We start from the raw sequence: 20,685 nt of genomic DNA, 5'->3' as shown, positions 1-20,685 counted from the left end.
TCTAGATTTTTCTCAGATATTGAGAATTACCTGACTAATATTATTACATCTCTTCTTTTCTCTTTTAAAGATGAGCATACTTATCTCTTGTTACTTCTCAGATTCTTCCATGAGTTTTAAAAAAGGGTAGAAAGTGTTTCAGGAATGGCATCTGATAAGTTACTGAAAACTAGGTGGCATGTAATATGTGTGAAAATTCAAATATATCCAAATTTCTGTATTTTCTCTTGTGTCTTTAGTCTTTGGGTAGTTTTTCCTATGGTGCTTTGACTTTACATCTTTTCATCACAAGCATTTCTTGGTCTAATCAACTCTTTGGGTTTGGTTACTGTAAAAACTGACGTGGAACAACTTTACACATTTCACACATTGGATTGGTTTTCTTTTGGTGTATTTTAGATGACTAGTATTTTTTGTGTGTGAATAATATCTGGCTAAATATCCTAAAAATTGATTAACTTTCTTTTCTCATTTTTAAAAATATTTCTCATATAGAAATTCCCAGTGTTTTCATAGAATATTCTAGTATGATATGTTTATGCCCAACAAGCCATTATATTTTGCTAATTGAACTTTTTTTTACTTCATAGGGACAAAAAGGAGAACCAGGATTAGTGCCTGTTGTAAGTATATATGTATATGTATTGTTTTCGTGTACCTCTAATAAACTTAGATATAGTATGAGTGTACATTGCTTATATATGTACTCTCAAAAAAAGAGAAATTAGTTATTTTATAACTGAGTTTTTAGTATAAAACAAGCAAACCAAAATAGATTAATTCCTTATTTAATGTAAAATTTGATGTTTAGTTAATACAGTATTCCTGACTTCTACAGTCCTATGACCAAAGGTGGAAATTGGCTTTTACAAATTAAATATACCGCATGAGAATATAAAGTGAAAGTTAAGATGTATATTTTTTATAGTACAAATAGCCATGCAATCCAAATAGAAAGGCATGATTTAAGTTCCACACTTCTGGGAATATGTCATGCCATTATCCTAATTGAGATTCCACATTATTTGAGTTCTTAGGAGTTATTTAGACTTGTAGATGATCAAAAAGTATATTATTAAATAGGATGACAGTTCTACAACCACCAGTCTCATAGATTTTAAAGGAGTTATCAACTCTGTCAAGTAAAAAGTATATACATGTCGATTTATTTGGCAGCGTTTGCATTTTTGCTTTGCCCTTAAATTGGCTTGTTTTTAACAAAGATTACCTAAAGGAAAATCATTCACATTATTTCTTTCATTTAAAAACATTTATGCGTACTTTCTATATCTTAGGTGCTGTTTTAAGTGCTTCCAAATATTTATTTGTCTTCACAACACCTCTGTGAGGGAGGGAATTCCGTAATCATCATCGCCATTGTACAGAAGAGGCACCTTAAGCACAGAGAGGATAAGTAATTAATCCAAGGTCAAACAACTGGCAAGGAAGAGAGTCAGGACCTGAACCCAGGCCTCTTGGCTCCAGCGCTGGTCTCTTAATCACTCTACCAGTGTACTACCTCCCTGTATTAGAGTTTAAATTAGATAATGTTTTAACTCATAAGGCAAGGAAGAAATGGGCACCAAGTGACAACACTCATTTGTTTAAAAAAAAATTCACTGGGGCTTTTGTTGTGATTCTAATTTGTTTGACTATTGACTTTTCTAAAACTCTGTAGAAACTTTATCTTTACAGATTATTTTGTTTATCATTTAGGTAACAGGCATACGTGGTCGCCCAGGACCGGCTGTAAGTAGTTTCCTCCAATATTCATGGTACTCTTAAATTCTTTGAGATACTGAAAATCTTTATGGATATTATATCCATGAAAAGACAATAGAATGTAAAACAATGATGCTTGGTTTCTTGAAACATTTTATCTTGAAATGTCTTCAAGTTTAGGTACTCATTTGAAGCACTGAATGACACATAGGGTATCATTTCACTCTGAAATTGATGAACCCTTTTATTCCTCATGTGTTAGTCTTACTATTCGTTATGTGAAAGGCAGAGCAATCTATTATTACTTCGTTAATTGGAGACTAACTTTACTCATTGAAGTTAGGGCATACTTGTCTGTTGTTTGACAATGATTAAGAGTAGATTCCTTTTATCTTTTTAATGAAACAAACTGCTAATTTTATCTGTTAATGAAATTAATTCATATATTGCAGTATAATTTGAGAAAGTAGACATCAGAATAGCGTGTTTCTGCTATCAGAATAGCTTAGCATAAAAGACTACTGGTTTCACGTTTGGATTCTCAGTAGCATTCGTAGGCAACTAGATGGATAACACACACACGCACAACTCCTGTACATTTTAAAACACATTCAATCAACATAAGTAAAAATACTAATACACTTTAACAGACCTGCTCCAGTCCTTCCAAAGCTTTTGCTGTTAAACAATACTGTATGTTGAACTGAGTAAATGCATAATCTAATTTTCATAATTCAATTGAAACTGTCTTTTTTTGAGAAATAAAGTTCTCCTGCCAACTGCCATTTTCCAGGAGAAAACCTAACTTAAGATATTAGTACAATAAAGCCACTTTTGCAATAAAATAATCATTTGTTATTTTAAGGGAGAAATAACTGTAGTTACCATTTGGAAAATTCTCAGTGGATTTTAAATATACAGTGGACATGATGCAACATTCTAAATTGAGTGTAAAAAAAGACACTCGAAGGTAAATACAGCGGTAGTTGAATAAGAGGCTTTTCTTTCCATTGCTTTCATGGCAACTTGAACTGTGATGAATAGTTGGGGTATCATGTACCAGTATGAACTCATACATTCCCTCAGATAATTGATAATTGGAGGTTTGCTCATCTATGTAGTTCTCAAAATCCGAACTGTAAGTTTTTGTACCCATAATTTATTGGCAAAGGCTTGTCAGGGACAAGACAGCAAAAATGATCCTTATAAATTTGCAATTACTGTTCAAACTGAGCATATGCAACTCATTGGCTCCACAGCGCTATGATGTAGCATTTAATTCTTTACAGGCCTTTAAGCTTCACTGCTAAAATAAACCGCCTTTCTCTGTACACAGAGCTTTTTATGCACATGGCTTTATTTTTTATAGTCTTCGACTGAACCGAAATCAAAAAGAAGGGCCATGTTTCTGTTTTCCAATATTCTTATATCGAGCAAACATTTAAAACAAAAACATCTGAAGTATACATGTTTTGCAGGCATAACCAACATTTTCTGTTTTAGGGACCTCCAGGATCACAAGGACCAAGAGGAGAGAGAGGCCCAAAAGGAAAACCTGTAAGTTGACAGCGAGTTATCTTTCTGTGAATCATACTTTGTCCTGAGCAAGCCCATCTACACCACATCCTGGACACAGCAAAGAGGCAGCGGCATGGTTCCTCTCTCACCTCTATTCAGTGTGACCTAGAATTCAGGTCATGAAGTGATTGTGTACCTCTCCCAATTTAGAGGAAATTATCACATGCTAATAATTACCTGTTATCTTTTTAGAACACAAATGATATTTCTTTGTCCTTTATGAGGTCAAAGTAAAATAAAGTCGAATCTAGGGAAACATAATGAATACCTCATGTTGTTTTCAAGAGTAGTAACTCATGAGTAAACAATGCCAAGAATGCGCTGTTGAGATAAAACACCCAAGTTCTGTGATCTGTGGTTGCTACAGGGATAACCAAATTGGATCAAGGAAAAAGAAATTATCAGACAATAAACTTTCCTTTCAGGCAGTTGTATAATGAATTTATTTCCCAAGTAACAATCTGCCTTTTTCACTGAGCGACTTCTGCAGAGTTATCAAAGGAGTAATTCTAAAATCCAACAAATCCATTACCAGAACAAAGGGCACACCTTTAAATTTAAATCATCAAACCTATCTCTTTGAGATAAAACATGAGGATATTATATAATATATGCCAAATGTTGTCTCTTACTACCAAATCCTAGGATAGCAATTATTTTTCCTTTTTATATCTCACACAAAAACTAATATCTTTTATATATTAAATGGATTAATTTCTGTATTGCTGTCATTAGCTGATGTTTCAATCAGAAAAATTTGTGCTGGTTAATTTTCTAGTGATATCTGCTAAAATTTAACTCTCTATGGATTTTTAGCCTTCCAAATATGTATTTATCCATACCTAAATGGGAGAAATAGATGAGTAATAAACAACTTTGAATATATAAATAAGGAAAAAACATATTTTAGATCCTGTCGTGAAAACCTCTTGCCACTGGCTTCATCTTTGATACTATTTTATGCTTCTACACATTTCATCAAGTATAGTGTGATGCCAATACTTTTTCCAAACTGAAGCCGGAGTAAGGGGTGGTATTTACCAGTAGGCAGGTAAACAACAGTGCCCCAAGGAAGTGGGGCATAGCCATACAGGTGGGCAGCAAGGCTGACTTCCAATTATCTTATGCCCCATTCTTCATTGCTGTTCTACTGAGCTGTCTCACCAGAGTTGGAGCTTAAACGCTCTTGGTAGCTCTCCAGATGCCTGTTCAGGGTCTAGAATGAGAGAGAGAGGTGGAAGATGACTGCAGTTCGGTGGAGGGTAGGTTGTCATGCAGAAAGCACTGTGCATGAATGTGCTTGTGCCCAGAATAATTGATAACAGTGAGTCCTAAATCTAGATGGAAGTTGCTGTGGAAACAGTGGTTGAGCTTCAGAATTCCTCGTTAGGATTTGGTGAATCTGCTCCTCATTCCTCTTACTTCTCTTCTTTTCTCTACTTAGTGTGTGATGTGCTCCATTTCCTGTTTTGATTAGGCCTGAAATAATGAATGGGAATTTGGTATGAGTGTGTGTGTGTAAAAAGAGTGAAGCGTAAGTTATTTGGAATTAAGCCAGACAATCCTGGCAGATACCCAAGTAGGAAATCTGTTCCTCTCTTAATCCTAGTCAGCAGTGGTGTGATGGAAAGTGTTTAACAACTGACTCATTAAAAAGAAAAAAAAAAAGACGCCTGTAGCTTTTGCTGATTTCCCTGGTGTAAATACTCCCACTACGGACAATTTTAAGATAGCGGTTTGATGTCACGAAATACCCGTAGGTAGAATGTTTTACCTCACATCCCAAGACTTGCAGGAGCTGCTTCCTGGGACTAAAGCTATGGCTGGCACAATGTAGGATGGTGCTGCAATCACAAACACCGTTTTTCTCCCCCTACTTCTGTTACCATCAAACACTACAGTAGGTTCACAATGTGCAGCCTGGTTTCTCAACCTCAACACCACTGGTATTTGGGGCCGATAATCCCTTATGCATTATAGGATGTTGGACAGCATTCCTGACTTCTACCCACTGGATACCAGTAGCAACACCTACCTCTCCCTCATACAATGGTGACAACTAACAATGTCTCAATGTTTCCAATTCCTCTGGGGGCAAAAATTGCTCAGGATTGAGAACTACTGGTATAGAGATACTCTCACAAAACCTCCATTACTAGACGATGATCCTCATGGCTGTCTCTCATCACAGCTCCTTAGTTTTAAGTGCGTTGTCCTGGTACTTCATAGTGACAAACTAGCAACCCGTCAGGAGATAGACAGCCAAGGGTGCGCTGAGTTCTAATTGCACACGACAGTTAACCTCTATAGGTCTGCTTCCTCATCTGTAAAATGAGAAATACACCAGTTTTCATCTACTCTAACATTTCCTAATTTGTGTGTGTGTGTGATACTATTAACCGGCAGTGAATAAAGTTCTCGACGATTCTGGGTTATTGGTATTCCTTTCCGCTTGTGGACGTTTAAAGGTCGCCACCTAGTGGCGATCTACAAGTACTTTTTATTGTAGATTGCTTCCTGAGATGCTAGAGTATCCTGGGGGATGGGAGGGAATGCTTATAAATAGCACATTTAGCTTATTATAAAATTTTTGTGCTTCAACTCACTTGGAAATGTGAAAATATATATTTTAGTGGATTCCCAAATTATAATTTTTGTTTTCAATATTTATCAGTAAATATGTTCATGTATTATAATATTTTTTCTTATTTTCATGTATAATCTTGGTTATTATGTTCACTTAATTTTGGATAATTTTCACAAGCTATTATGAATTTTAATCTCAGTTTGTATAAGAGTAAATCATGTAGGCTATTTAGAGGAGATGCCAGGGAGACATAGAATGCCTCATGAAGTCAATGAAAAAGTAGGCTATCTTCAGAGCTGACTTTGAAATATGATTATTAATAGCAGAGGGCTGGAGAGAGGACACCATTTTTTGAGGAGTAATATTACCCAAACCTCTCTCTACTCCCATGGTCACTAAATGTAGTCTTTGATTTTGTCTTTAGAAGTCTCTTTGGGAGCAGCGATATGTTTTAGCTCATTTTTTGTATATAACAATACCTGGTTATCAATTAGCAATTTCACATTTCAAAAACACGTTAAAAGTTTCCCACACGAGGCTGTAGGAGTAGGTCAGACTACTGCTTTGTCTATGCTACCACCGACATTATACATTCCCAGTTCCTGTTGCCCATGTGCATATAATCCAGGAATCCTAGATAGCAATTAAAATCAGCCTCCATTATGTATAAGAAAAAGAGTTCAGTGAGTTGTCAGTGGTTTAGGAGTCAGAAAGGCCTTGATTTTTAAAGGATGAGAATAATTTTCTGGGAAATGATGTTTCAAAATGTGAGTTTTTCAGGCTATCTACTTCTGTTTGAATAGGTAAATTTGTTAATTTATTCTACTCTTCCAGGAAGTAAAAACATCTATAGATGTGTTTGAATATATTAAAATATATTAAATTTCTGAATAGCTATTATGCCACCTTTCCCAAAACCGTCATATGCAAACTGTCCCCTCTCCCACCTCAGCTTGTCTTATATTTACTCCTTCTGCTGTATCAGCTGTATTTTGATTGCTTATGATGGGCTGGTAGGTATTCCATGTGTAGGCATTAAGGTTACTATTTATTAAAGTTTACTATGAAACTTCACTTCGTGTACTATTTTCCTCGATCTCTGCTTCTAATTATAAATGTTACGTTAACTTTTGAGTTCTTTAGTCTTTTCTTTCCTTCTAAAGTCTGTTAAGACTTTTCAGGGTTAAAAAGCCAGAGAATACTTAACAAGGCTTGTGGGAATGATGAGGTTAGGGGACAGAGCATTTCCAGAACTGAGGACGTGGCTGTTCCCCAAGCTGCCTTCAGAATGTGGGTTAGGAGGAGGGTGGAATTTGGCAGCTAGAAATCATTGCTCACTTCTCTGAGAACTAGACTTGGCTGGGTCACTGCGCCTTTCCCTCTGTTTCTCCTTGGTCTGGTCTACCTTCCGGGTGGTAAGGAAAATAAAGCGTGCCAGACTGCAAGTACTAGAGTAAAGAGATTGAAATGTGAAAATGTAATAAGCATATATTGCGTGTCTACTATGTGCCAGAAACTATGCGAAGCATTAAAAAATTCGAAAGATGACGAAAACCACAAACTCCAATCAAGTGTCCTTCATATTTTTTTCCCCTGGGGGGAGTTTAAACAGTCACCTCCATAGTTAACTGTAATCCAAGACAGACAAGTAAATTTAAAAATTGTTCATTAAATACACTTGGATAGCAAAACTCAACCAAATAAGGAAGCTTCTTCCAGAATACTGATGAACTGAATACAATTTTATAATTATTCCAAGAAGGCTGATTACTAGGCATTTAACACATCAAGGGTAAAATTCTTACTGAGAATGTCTCACGTCCTGATGGAAGAGGCTGTGACCAGTGCTGAAATCAGCAGTGTCAGCATAGCTGATGAAACTTCCATAGTGGCTAGATTACTATTCTTTTGTAAGACTGTTTTTTTTTTTAAGAGAAGTTTTAAATTCACATCAAAATTGAGAGGAAGGTACAGAGAGGTCCCATATACCCTCTTCCTTCATACGTGCATAGCCATCACCATTATCAACATCCCCCATCGGAGTCTATAGTTTACGTTAGGGTTTACTCTTGGTGTTGTAGATTCTACAGGTTTGGACAAGTGTATAATGAATGTATCCATCAATATTGGATCATACACAGTATTTTCACTGCCCTAAAAATCTGTGCTGTGCCTATTCATCCCCTCATCCTCACCTCAACCCCTGGCAACCGCTCATCTTTTTAATGTCTCCATAGTTTTGCCTTTTCCAGAATGTCATAGTTGAACACTTCATCTCCATCAAGAAGTCTGTGCTTTTAGCTTTCTACTAAGTACATATTTGGCAATGGGTTCTGATTTCCATTGGCTTGCTTTTCCAGGGTCCTCGTGGTCCTCAGGGAATTGATGGAGAACCAGGTGTTCCTGGTCAACCTGGTGCCCCGGGGCCTCCTGGACATCCATCTCACCCAGGACCTGATGGCATGAGCAGGGTGAGTTGTGTGCATTGTTCAAGGTCATATTTAGATAAATTTTGTTTTTGATTTGTTGCTCTGATTTTAAATTGTATTAGTTTAGATGTTGACCCTTGACTGTAAGAGCAGCTCAGTTAGTTTAATGCTGCTATGAACAATGGTGAAACTAAGAAATCCACAGGGAATTGTTGGAAAATTCTAAGTAGCATTTTTTTAAAGTGTTGCTTCAAATTATTTGTATTTCTCAATGTCAGTACTGGAGTCTCTGAATTTTTTCTTTCTGTTGATTCTAAAGACCATTAACGTCGTCCCCACTACAAGTTGAAAAGAGAGATGTGTCTCTATCCTTCTGCTGTTCTCTAGGCTCAGAATACTGATGAAATCTGTGTCATGTCCTCCACATCAAGGAAGGATGGCATGTCCATGATGATATATATGAAAGGACCGATGAGTTGACACTAAAAATACTATCTTATTGTTTACTGAATTTCCGTTTCCTACCAGAAATAAAATAAAACAAAATGTCTTTCTATACCTGCCTGTTTGAATTCCCAGTGGCAGACATAGGGGATTTATGAGTGGACTGCATGGCATAAGAAGGAAACATATGGAGCCCTGAAATGCAATTTTTGTTTTACAACAGTTAGTACATTTGTTTCTCAACTGATTGTAGATGGAATTGTCAATTTACTTTTTAAACAATAAGCACATTTTTTCCCACTAAAATCTGGAAATTAATAGAGCTCCTGGAATGTATATGGACAATTTTGGCCAGTTGGGTTACCAGAGTTTTTTTAGAAGTGAAAGAGAATAGGCAAAACTGTTGCCAATTCTTGGAACATTCAGGCATTCATTAGAAGGATTATAAAATTTTTATACATAAATACGGTTTAAAGTTTACTGGCCGTGGACAAAGACAGTAGAATGCTGTCTAAGTAAAATAGTCTGAAATGGAATCTGGAATCCTTAGGACACATGTTTTAAGGGCATCTTTTAGGCTTTGTTCTGATGTCTGGCATGCTTTAACTGTGGGAAGAAATCAGATAAAGAGATTTAAACCTGAGATCAGTTAGACTGGCTGAGTACTTATCAGAATGATCCATGCTTTTATCAGGTATCAGACATTTGGCCCTTTGCAGTAGTCATTCTGAGGCCACATGGTCATAAAACACTCTCTGAGGAAGACGGTTCAATGAAAAACAACTTGAATCTTTTTCCTTGCTTTAAAGTCAAAAGTTTAAATGATTCTCAGGAGAGCTATTCTATAAGAATCCCGGAGAATGTACATCTCTCAGTTTAGTAAGTATGTTGATGTATGTCTTTTACTGTGGAAATGATGTCAACACATTACTTTTACAGCCATTTTCAGCTCAGATGGCTGGGCTGGATGAAAAATCCGGACTTGGAAGTCAAGTAGGACTGATGCCTGGATCTGTGGTAAGTGCAAATTCACTGATAAGCAAAGTACTTGTGGAAAAATCATTATAAAAAGAGAGGTTTGAGTTAGCTAATTAAGAAGTAATAGGTATCTTCTTAAACATATCCATCCATCCATTCATTCAATTTATTTATCAAACCCTGATACGTACCACTTAAAAGCCCAGTGATATCCCATTCATAGCTGTGCAAAGTATTTGTCAACGTTAATGAAAGGCTGTCTGTATATTTCACTTAATAGTCGAAGCAAATAAAAGATTTTAAAACACGTAACCACCTCTACCACAACAAAACTGTCCTTTTTTAATAGTTAAAAAAACGGCTTCATGGTGTTGTTAGAAGCGGTGATTTGGCAAAAATTTGAAACGGGAAAATTTACCAGTTTTTATTTTCATAATTTCCTACTTATCTTAATATTCTCTGGCTGCCTATGACAACAACGCGAAAGTTTCCGTGCTGGGCCTGCTGATCATCCCCATGCTCTTTGAATTTCTTCAACAGCCAGAAAGATTACCATTTTTCTCTGGGCAAGTACTTTAACCTGAGTATTTGGAATAATGCAATGTCACTGAATGAATTCACACTTTTCAAACCACTTCTCCCATGCTTTTTTGCTCATAATTCAAAAGCATCCCAGATTAATGGAATTTCAGGCAATAAGAAGTGTAAAGTCAGACCACATAGATAACCACTCCTTTTACCCACCCTTAAGACCAGCATTATGAGTAACTTAAATATTGTTTGTCTGTTTTTTAAGTCACAAACCTTATGGTCTAATTCAATAAAAATCTTGGGATAATTTTCTGAAAATATGAGTTTTCATCCATTTGACGTTCAAATTACATATATATATATTTTAATGAAGCTTCTAATTTCTTACTAGCTAAAAATATGATCAATTCAAAACAGAAATTTAAGTTTTTGCAGTAAGAACAAACTTGATTTTGATTTGATTGATATTACTTTCTCTTTTTGAGAGAGATTAGCCCTTAGCTAAGATCTGTCACCAATCCTCCTCTTTTTTGCTGAGGAAGACTGGCCATGAGCTAACATCCGTGCCCATCTTCCTCCACTTTATATGTGGGATGCCTGCCACAGCATGGCTTGATAAGTGGTGCATAAGTCTGCACCTGGGATCTGAACCGGCAAACCTTGAGTTGCCAAAGTGGAACATGTGAACTTAACCACTGTGCCACTGGACCGGCCCCTAATTGATATCACTTTTTAAAGTGTGACATTTAAAAAATTGTATAGACATATATTAGCAAAGATTTTTAAATTGCGTTTTCCTTTTCTTCCATTTGTTATGCCTCAGTGTAATCATTTCATGTTTAACTAGGGAAAGCCTGTGTGGATATTTGAAATGTATGTTATCCAAGAAAGACATAATCCAGAAAACTCAGTGTCCCAGATAATTTTAAAGTTCATTTAAAATGATCTAGTCATTATTGTTGATGGTTTCATAAGCCTTTAATTCAACTTGCTCATGTAATTTATAAGAGTTATCTGCTGTGAAACTGAAGAATTAAATAGTTTGATAACTGTTTTATGCCTGCCAAGATTTTTCTTTTGTCAGATGTTCTGTTTTCACAGAACACCTCTTAAGCATGCAAGTGTTCTCATCTCAGAGACATTGAGTGTGTACAGACATATTCTTTATTTCTCTTTATGACACTGAGGAGGTGTATAAAAGCATCCCAAATGTTGTCCAGGCCTTAATCTTCTTGCATTTAGCTGCATTCCAGATGAGTACAGATGGAGAATGTCATCGTCTTCCACTGTCAAAGCTTCACTTTTTCAGATTCTAAAGCCAATTCAATATTATTGTAATCTTTGAGTTAATTGTCATGAACACTATGCAACTTTTCTTTTCATTTGTTTTTAAGGGTCCTGTTGGCCCAAGGGGACCTCAAGGTTTACAAGGGCAGCAAGTAAGTCTTTTCATAATTAAATTATATACTGTAGCAAAAATGAGAAAAACATATAAATAAGGTCTCTATGACATGATGCATTTGACTGGCCTTTAAATTGCATATTATAACGCTCACTTTGAATGAGCTGTATTCAATTAATTTTCGCTCACTTAGAAATATATGCAGTATGTTTTTCAGAGTTTCTTAATGTGGCTAAAGTTTTATCACCTCGTTTCTTTATGTGACTGACCTCCAATACAAAGAATTTTTATGTGCCTTTGCTTTTGAAATAATTATCTCATGTCATGATGAAATTTTCATAATTGGTTATGTGCCAGCTCTGAGGCTATGAAATCAGACCATAGAAGGCCATCACCGCATGGTATTATTAGAAATAACAGTCCAGATGATCACTCTATGGAATCTTTAAAAAGAACATAATACTGTACTTTTTTTCTATAGCCTATCAAATACCAATAAAATAGTGATGGAGAGTTATTTGAATTTTTGTAGTGATTTGACGGGCAGTAGGAAATAATTTTTCAAAACAAAGCAAGAGAAGAATTCTTAGCTCAGTCAAAGATACCATGTTGTCATTATCATGTGTGTGGGGTTTTACTTCTTGCCATTTTATATTACTGCCATTGGTTACTAGAAATTGTATTGTTGATGATGATGAAGAAGTAGACAATGATGATAGTGATCATGATAACTACCATTGATTGAACACTCACTCTGTGCCAGCACTATTCTAGATTCTTAACATGTGTTAGTTATCTAAAGAGCTGTAACAGCCTAATGAAGTAGGTACCATATTATCCTCCTTTCATATTTCTCAGATTAGGAAATTGAGATATAGAGAGATTAAGTAACTAACCCAAAGTCACACAGCTGGAGAGTGGGGCAGCCAGCATTTTGAACAATGGCAATATACTGCAGAGATTATAGGATTTAGTATTCTTTTTTCCTTTGGTTTATATATATAATTTCTATGCGTATAATTTGTTCTCAATTTTAGGGTGGTGTTGGCCCTGCAGGGCCTCCTGGTGAACCTGGTGAACCTGGACCAATGGTAAATGTCAAGTAAGCATGTAGACCCAGTTAAATATGGGTCCACCATGGTAATGATGTCATGAGTTATTTATTTTACCAGCTCTTTCATAATGTATCAAGAAGTTACAATCCGGTTCAGGAGCACTGTATTATGGACTGTGCTTAAGCTATATGTTTCTTGTGGCCAAGTATTTAAATTCAGAGTCTCAGACAGTGCTAAGATATTTGCATTTGTGAAATTAAACATTTTTCCCGCTGAGCACATAATCGAAGGGATACAACATAAAATTCAGAATATTAACAAAGCTATTTTCTCCGATATTTTTCATTTGTCTCAATAATATTTTGGATTATAGCATTGGTAGGTTTAGGTAAACATAGGTAAATATTCTTTTTTTCCTTTTGTTTTCTTTTGTGATTAGGGTCCAATCGGTGCACGTGGGCCAGAGGGCCCTCCTGGAAAACCTGGAGAAGATGTAAGCTGCCTTCCTTCACTTTGCTTTGAAATTTTAAAAGAGGCTAAGGGCGGGCTGCGGTATTAACATAAATATTATTCATTAATGCTTATTTCATGTCCCCCACTTTTAGCTCCCATTAAATTCAATCAAAAGTGGAGAACTCAGAATGGAATTTAACAAAACCTAGAAGTGTCTTAATTTGACGGTATTATATTATTAGGTACTCTCTCTTTCCCTGCAATTGTCAGGTTTTCCATTGTGATTTCTCCATGAGATGCTAGAATTGTTGTCACAATAGCTACAACCTTCGCTGGTCGAATCTCTCAAGTGATCTTAAGGAAAGACGCCTTACTCTGATGGCAAAACATCATTATAAGGTCTTCATCAAATGGACTTTTTAAATGTGTTAGTAGGATAGTGTCGATGTTGCTCTCCTATGCTGAAAAAGTTATTTCTTCAATTGGACTTCAATACAGTTAAAACTCAGCTTCAGATTTTAACATTAAGAACCTAAGATCAAAAGACAGAGTGCAACAACAGATTGGCTTTTCTAGATTCTTTTCTTAGTTGTACCAAAATTGAGGATAAAATCATGGGTAGACCGTTAATTTCGGTGTGATACTAAACCAAATATGTATTTTCTCTTTGTGTGTCATGACATTTATTTAAGCAGATTGCATTGAATTTGGCCATACAGAAAATGTCTCTGGTAATTCTTAATTTCTTTTCGTCACAAGAAAAGAATTGGCAAGTAGTATTTTAAGGAACACTCTTTTAATTCAGTGCCACATGTTGAGAGAGAATTTCATGGCATATATGTGTGTAAATTTTGATGTTTATAAAATGGTGAGCTAGGCCACCAGTATAATTTATAACCGCTTCTTCTTCTGGATAAATTAATGAAACCTCTACAAGCTGACTTGCTAGACCGGGTTAACATCAGGAATAGAACTCAGTATTTTTACGCTGTTGAGAGCATTGGGATGAGCTTTCTAAGGAAGACTTTTCATCTGCATTTGATTTGTCATCTAGTCTCAGATGGGAACATTTTAATCCCTTTTTGCTTCTGCCAATCTTGTTTTTTTTCCATAAAGGGTGAACCTGGTAGAAATGGAAATCCTGGTGAAGTGGGATTTGCAGGATCTCCGGTAAGTTTATACTTATCAATACAATGACATAGACACAAACATAAAAAAATAAAGAACATTAAAGTTAACTCACAATTCATTGTTTGGATGTGCATTAGACACTTTCACCAAGACATGTTTTCTTCTGTCATTGTGAAACAGGACATTTTGCTAGACTGACAGTTAACTCCAATTCCCTCTTTGCATTGCCACCATATGAATGACCCATCTAGAGGCAGAGAATTATAACCTAACGTGGATTCACTCCAAATTGAGTATCCAATTTTCAGATAAGTCACCAGCCTGACCTATTTATAATTTACATCTCAATCTCATTTATCTTGTTAATATTTTTATTTTGTATTATTCACATGTCAAATACAACAGCTTGAAAGAGAGTTTATTGATTTGTTTTTCATCTGCTAGGGACAATAAATTGTAGACAAGATGCTTCTTTGACTGCGCCCCAAACCCTAATGTTGGCTGAAATTTTTGATTGATATTCTGGGCCCTAAAATCTTATGCTAAGATACACTGATCGCCAGCGCTTCTAACACAGCTGTTTTCTTCTCCCTTAGCTCACTACAAGGACAGGTCCCTGGCAACCCACTCCACCAGAATTCAGGACTTGGGCCACTTGGCCACACTCTGAAGCCACCTTTCTGTCCTCACTCACATCGCTCTGATAGGCCTTCCCCTGGAATATGCTACACAGGCAATGGGGAAAAATAGAGAAAGATAATCAAGCAAAAATCCTCTAACATTCTTGCTCTTAAAGTTTCTCCTTGTCCAACATCCCCGACACTGATTCAGCCTCTTACTTATTATATTTCCTATAATTTCCTTGTATTTCTACTACTCAATACATCCACCAGTACTGAATTACTCTCTGTTTACTTTCTGAAAATTGATGAGTTTCAATGGTAGGCTTTTTTTAAACAAATGAATGCTGATCTTTTAAGGGAGTTTACAGGGCTCTAAGGATTACTGAGTTTCAAATATAAAACCAATCCCCCAGCTCCCTGCTCTTTCTCTTTCCTTTCCTCCCCCATCAGCCTGGAAAGTCAATGCAGGCAAAGGCATGTGGTTTAGTCATTAACACAGATGTCCATGTCAACCAATCCAGATTCAAACCTCCCTTCCTGCTGCACTCTTGCACATATTCCCAGCATGGGCCTTCCATGGGGAGGAAACGTGCCCTGCCAGCATGTCACAGATGCACTCTGCAAGTGCAGTGCAACGATGTGTGATTGGGCAGTGATGACAGTCTTGGGTCAGCAGAATGAGAAACTTTTATGAGCACTAGCACATCTGGTTCATTTTCCTGTTATATTAGAGATATGTAATCACATGAGAATTCCCTTGCAGACCACAAAAACTCAAAAGTTAACTAATTATTTGAAATAACATAGCTCAGTAATTCCCCTATAGGCTTAGATGGATGTGTACTGAGTTTCCTGCTCGAGACAGAGGGGAGACAAATCTCAGTAAAGGGGAGCATTCCAGTGGAAAAACTTAAAGGGAGTTCTTGAAGGGAAAGAATTCCTAAGCAGGGCTGTGTAAACAGAAGAATTAGTGGAACTTTGTTTGTTCAGAGAGTTGGTTTGATGTGCCTTTACTGTGATAACCCCCTCAAAACACTCCAGAACCATTTCCCCTGCAAGAGGTCACACAGGAATTATTGCTTTGCTTTTATCATATGGAGTTCATTTATTGAGTTACTTACTCATTCATTTAATTAACAGTAAGTGAAGGCTATGATAATGCAGAACAGAAGGATTTTGCCATCTGTGTGAGATTGTGCTAACGCAAGAGAAGTTCCTTAAGAAAGGTTTAGGAGAAGCACTATGAGTGTGAAGAAAAGTGTTAAACCATTTCTTCATTCAGTTGTTTATTTAATGATTATTCATTGGATGCTGACTAATCATACATAAAGCTAAGTGTCAGGGATATGCATATTAATAATAACAATGGATAGCATCAATCTATACCATCAAGGTGCTCAGTCTACTGGTGCCAGTAGTAATGGAATTCAGTTTGAAACCTAGTTAATGTGGGCAATGAGAATAAGTGAATAATTAAGTCACTGGATCCTTATGTATTTTAAGGGAGTATGAGGAAAAAGTTTCAAGTACCTTTTCAAATAGTCATACCATTTGAATTTGATCTCTATTTTTTTTGTTAGGTATGCTTAGGTGAAGGATGCATAAAATTAACAGATATTGAGTCAAGGAACCAACCCATTCTCTTTGTATTTCTTGACTTTCCTTTCTGCTGGATGTTTCATTCCTCAATTAGTTTTTTAAACAGTCACAAATCCACAAGCTTCTCCTGAACCTTTTAATTTAAAAAATTTCTGATTGTGTTTTAAAATAGTCTTTCTAATCATATTCTACTGCCAATATTTAGAAGTTCAGAGAAAATGAAACACATTGGCTTGTTGCAAATGCGTTTATTCTTGTACCACAAATAAAACACAATATAAAGGAAGGAAAGCATAGTTTTCCCTAAGTTCCTCTCCTGAATTTTTTCCTCTACCTTGACCTAGTTGATTTAGACACTGAACATGCTTATTTTCTTATTTTTGGTTTGGTTTAGTTTGTTTTGGTTTTTCTGCTACTAATTATAATACACAGTGATATCATTTGAAAATATCATGAAATCAATACATGGCATTAATCCATGTCTCTGTGTCAGTCATGTTTCCATTTCTAACAGTGTATTTGCCTTGCTCATTTTTGATCATCTAGATGTATTTGGATAGATAAAAGTGTACTACTCCTTTCTCTTCTTTGGTTTGGTGTCAAAAAACCATGTACCAGATTTTTTTTGCTGCAAAAAGGGCTATTAAACAATTTATTTTTATTAATGACTCTGAAATGCCTTATCTAGTTTTTTTTTCTTTTTTTTTCTTTTTTTTTTATAGGGAGCGCGAGGATTTCCTGGGGCTCCTGGTCTTCCAGGCCTGAAGGGTCACCGAGTAAGTTCAATCCTTTGTAATTCTTTCAGATACTGTGGCTTACTGAATAGGGTCTGGGGAGCATTACCTTCAAAATCTTTACAATTCCTTTGCCAATCGTCCTTAACTGGCCGTGGTTGTAGTGGTCATCTGTGGCTACCAAAATCACAATTTTTTTACATTTCCTCTAAATTGTATTTGATTCTATAAACAAATAAATTTTGAGTTCTTACTGGGAACTGGGTATTCAGCTACAAAAGAGGACACTGCGATAAATGAGAAGTGTCCATGGCTTTCAACTTCAGGCCAATAAGGGATACAGTTAAGAAAACAGGCAATTATTACGTAGTGGAATAAATGGCATGATACTAGAGAGTGCACTAGATCGTAGGAGGGGCCCATCAACCCACACTAGGAAGGCCATAGAATGCTTCTCTGTCTGTAACTCAAGAGAATTCGTATGTAACTATTATATGCTATGTGCATATGTGGAACGTACGTGTCTAGCTATCCAAAAGCATGGCTGATATTCACTCAGTATGCAGTGGCTGGCCTCTGTTTTGAGTGGTTGAGTTTCTGGTTAGAATGCTTGCTGCTGTACTAGTTATTAAATATTTTGAATATCACACCTTGATATAACCCACATTGCATAACTATATAAACTTTATAAGTGTTTGTTTTCTTTAAAGCCACCATAAGTTCTTTATTTGTAGCTATAAATTAAATTTCTATGAAGTCACAAAAATTTAAAAGGTGAGAACGTTGCAAATCGAAAATGCTATTTAAAGGGGGAAACCCTACTTTAATTTTCTTGGAATAGATTTTCAAAAAACGTTGAGAATTTGGAAACATTTTGAATAACAACTTTAAATTTGAGATCCGTTTCGTAAGGTACTTTCTTCTGTGACCTTATTTTTGATTCTCCTTTTACACGTCTGAGAATTAAACGAGCAGTAAAACATAAATTTATATTTTTCTTCTCAGGGACACAAAGGTCTTGAAGGCCCGAAAGGTGAAGTTGGAGCAACTGGTTCCAAGGTAATTGTATACTTCAATATAACCTTGCTACAGTGTTTCGGTTCTGCTTCAAGTGCCTAAATTTTTTTCAGAACTATCTTAAATAATTCTGGAGGAAAGAGGATTATAAAAAAAATGAATAGTTAGGTAGATAAATGTAATTTTTCATAGATAAGTGGAAATAGATTTACCAGACTACATGACATGACCTAACTTTGCCACCAAGAATAACCACTGGGTTTCTGCCATGCAGCATGAGTGTTGTCTGTACACGAAGATGGCACTATGAATCCACTCTCTGAAACACATTCACTCTTTTTTCTTCTTTACAAATATCTGAGAGAGGGGCTGGCCCAGTGGCACAGTCGTTAAGTTCACACGTTCTGCTTTGGTGGCCCTGGGTTCACCGGTTTGGATCCCAGGTACGGACATGGCACTGCTTGTTAAGCCACGCTGTGGTAGGCGTCCCACATATAAAGTAGAGGAAGATGGGCATGGATGTTAGCTCAGGGCCAGTCTTCCTCAGCAAAAAGAGGAGGATTGGCAGCAGATGTTAGCTCAGGGCTAATCTTCCTCAAAAAAAAAAAAAAAAAAAACCAACCAAACAAACAAATATCTGAGAGGTTTAGATGGTTCAGTAGCCCCATTATTCAATACACTTTTAATTCCAGGGGCTTTTGGCCATAGTTTCTTCTTAAAATTTGTTTATGTTTCTAGAGAGAGAGAAAACATCAAAGGAGTGAAAGGACTTTTTATGAGAAGTATCATGAAATACATATGTGGAAAAGCATTTGGCTTTAAAATTGTTATTTCTAGACTTCCTATAATATATCTTGAAGGAATTTTACAGTCAATTTTAGCTTTGTAAAGTTTTACTTCACCTGAAATATTATCAGACATAGACAAATAATTACTTTTTGTACCTACTAATGTGTCTAGGTGTGATAATTCCATCGGTCTTGTTGAAGTCCTCAATTTTATTTTAGACTTATTTCTAGGGAAACTAAATTTCCATTGCATTTTGAGAAAAGGTAATACAACAGAATTTTGAGGCCCTTCATTGAATATGCCTTTCAAATGCCCACTTTGAAAATATGCCTTTAAAATGATACACATATGGAGCAAAATGATGTGAATATCAGTTGTAGGGTTCTCATATTGTAATGTGATCTCATTTTTGCTTTAGGGTGAAGCTGGCCCAACTGGTCCAATGGGTGCCATGGGACCTATGGTACGTATCAATTTAATTCTTTGTTATTTCTTTGCTTTTTAGATTATATTGAGAATGTTTAAATGGAAAAAAAGGACATGGAGAACATATGTTAGCTGGTGAAATAATCTTGATTACCAGTTGACAGGCAAACACACTGTAAGAACTGTATCCTTCACATAGAAACGGCTTCCTGCATTTCATTGTTTTTCTTAGCTGTTAATGCCTTTATTCTTTTTCTGTATTCAGTGATTAAATTCAGGATTATTGTATATTCAGTCTATTAAAGCTAGGCTAGGTGTGATCTATTTAGGTGAGTGGTACAGGGTATGTATCTCCACAGGTGGAGACTTTTTCAAACCCAAAATTGCCCCAAGATATACTATTGATTGGTAGCCAATTATATTGAGTCTCAATTGGATTGAGTAGTATAATCAAACTCCCCTAGAGTTCAGATAAGATGCTTCAATGGATGGCTTTTCTCTCTCATCTTCAGGGTCCGAGGGGAATGCCAGGAGAGAGAGGGAGGCTTGGGCCGCAGGGTGCTCCTGTAAGTATGTGTATTTCAACTCTCAAATACTTTACTGAGTATGCTTTTTAAATGAGAATAACAGTACTGGTCGCCTGTTTTAATTTTAGTTTTTTTACTTTTCATTTTGAAATAAATTTAGGTTTACAGAAAAGTTGCGAAGATAGTGTAGAGAGTTGCCGTGTACCCTTTACCTAGCTTCTGTTATCGTTAACATCTTGCATAACCACAGTACAATTTTGCCTACTTGTTGTAATAAAGAAATTAAGATAATAATGAAAACATATAGTGGCATGGAATATAGTTCATGAAAAAACATACAGTTTGGAATAGCAAGAACATTATAATAATAGGTAAAATTTATCGAGCACTTATTATATGCCAAGCATTCTTCCAAACGTCTTTTATTTCATTTTCATCACAATCCTAAAAGGTAAGTACTATGAACATACCCTTTAGAAGAGCTGAGTCTCCTGATCATCTGTCCTTGATCTATTTTAACTGTACAAATTGAGAAATCCCCTTGCTGTCTGCCTATGTACCTTGAACCTAGGTGGGGGCGTATTCTATTAATCCTCTTCACAGCTCTCTGAAGGTCAGGCTACACTTGCTGATACTTCAAACTTGCAGTTCATTACATTG

At 36.1% G+C, this 20,685-nt stretch overlaps 1 protein-coding gene across 8 annotated transcripts in view; it reads left to right on the top strand.

Moving 5' to 3' along the window:
• Nucleotides 1-20,685, top strand: part of COL5A2 (collagen type V alpha 2 chain) — a 400,743-nt gene that overhangs the window by 338,757 nt on the left and 41,301 nt on the right. For all 8 annotated transcript variants that reach the window (XM_070241405.1, XM_070241400.1, XM_070241403.1 and 5 more), the window contains 13 exons: nt 591-623; nt 1,717-1,749; nt 3,226-3,279; nt 8,248-8,358; nt 9,700-9,777; nt 11,664-11,708; nt 12,709-12,762; nt 13,166-13,219; nt 14,296-14,349; nt 17,255-17,308; nt 18,272-18,325; nt 19,491-19,535; nt 20,011-20,064. In XM_070241405.1, coding sequence (XP_070097506.1) covers nt 591-623; nt 1,717-1,749; nt 3,226-3,279; nt 8,248-8,358; nt 9,700-9,777; nt 11,664-11,708; nt 12,709-12,762; nt 13,166-13,219; nt 14,296-14,349; nt 17,255-17,308; nt 18,272-18,325; nt 19,491-19,535; nt 20,011-20,064 — 723 coding nt within the window. The remainder of the gene's footprint in view (nt 1-590; nt 624-1,716; nt 1,750-3,225; nt 3,280-8,247; nt 8,359-9,699; nt 9,778-11,663; nt 11,709-12,708; nt 12,763-13,165; nt 13,220-14,295; nt 14,350-17,254; nt 17,309-18,271; nt 18,326-19,490; nt 19,536-20,010; nt 20,065-20,685) is intronic.

Source organism: Equus caballus, chromosome 18, assembly GCF_041296265.1.
Source record: "Equus caballus isolate H_3958 breed thoroughbred chromosome 18, TB-T2T, whole genome shotgun sequence".
NCBI classification, from domain to species: domain Eukaryota; kingdom Metazoa; phylum Chordata; class Mammalia; order Perissodactyla; family Equidae; genus Equus; species Equus caballus.
The sequence above is the reverse complement of the archived record's forward strand: the minus strand, read 5'-3'. Positions and strand labels throughout refer to the sequence as shown.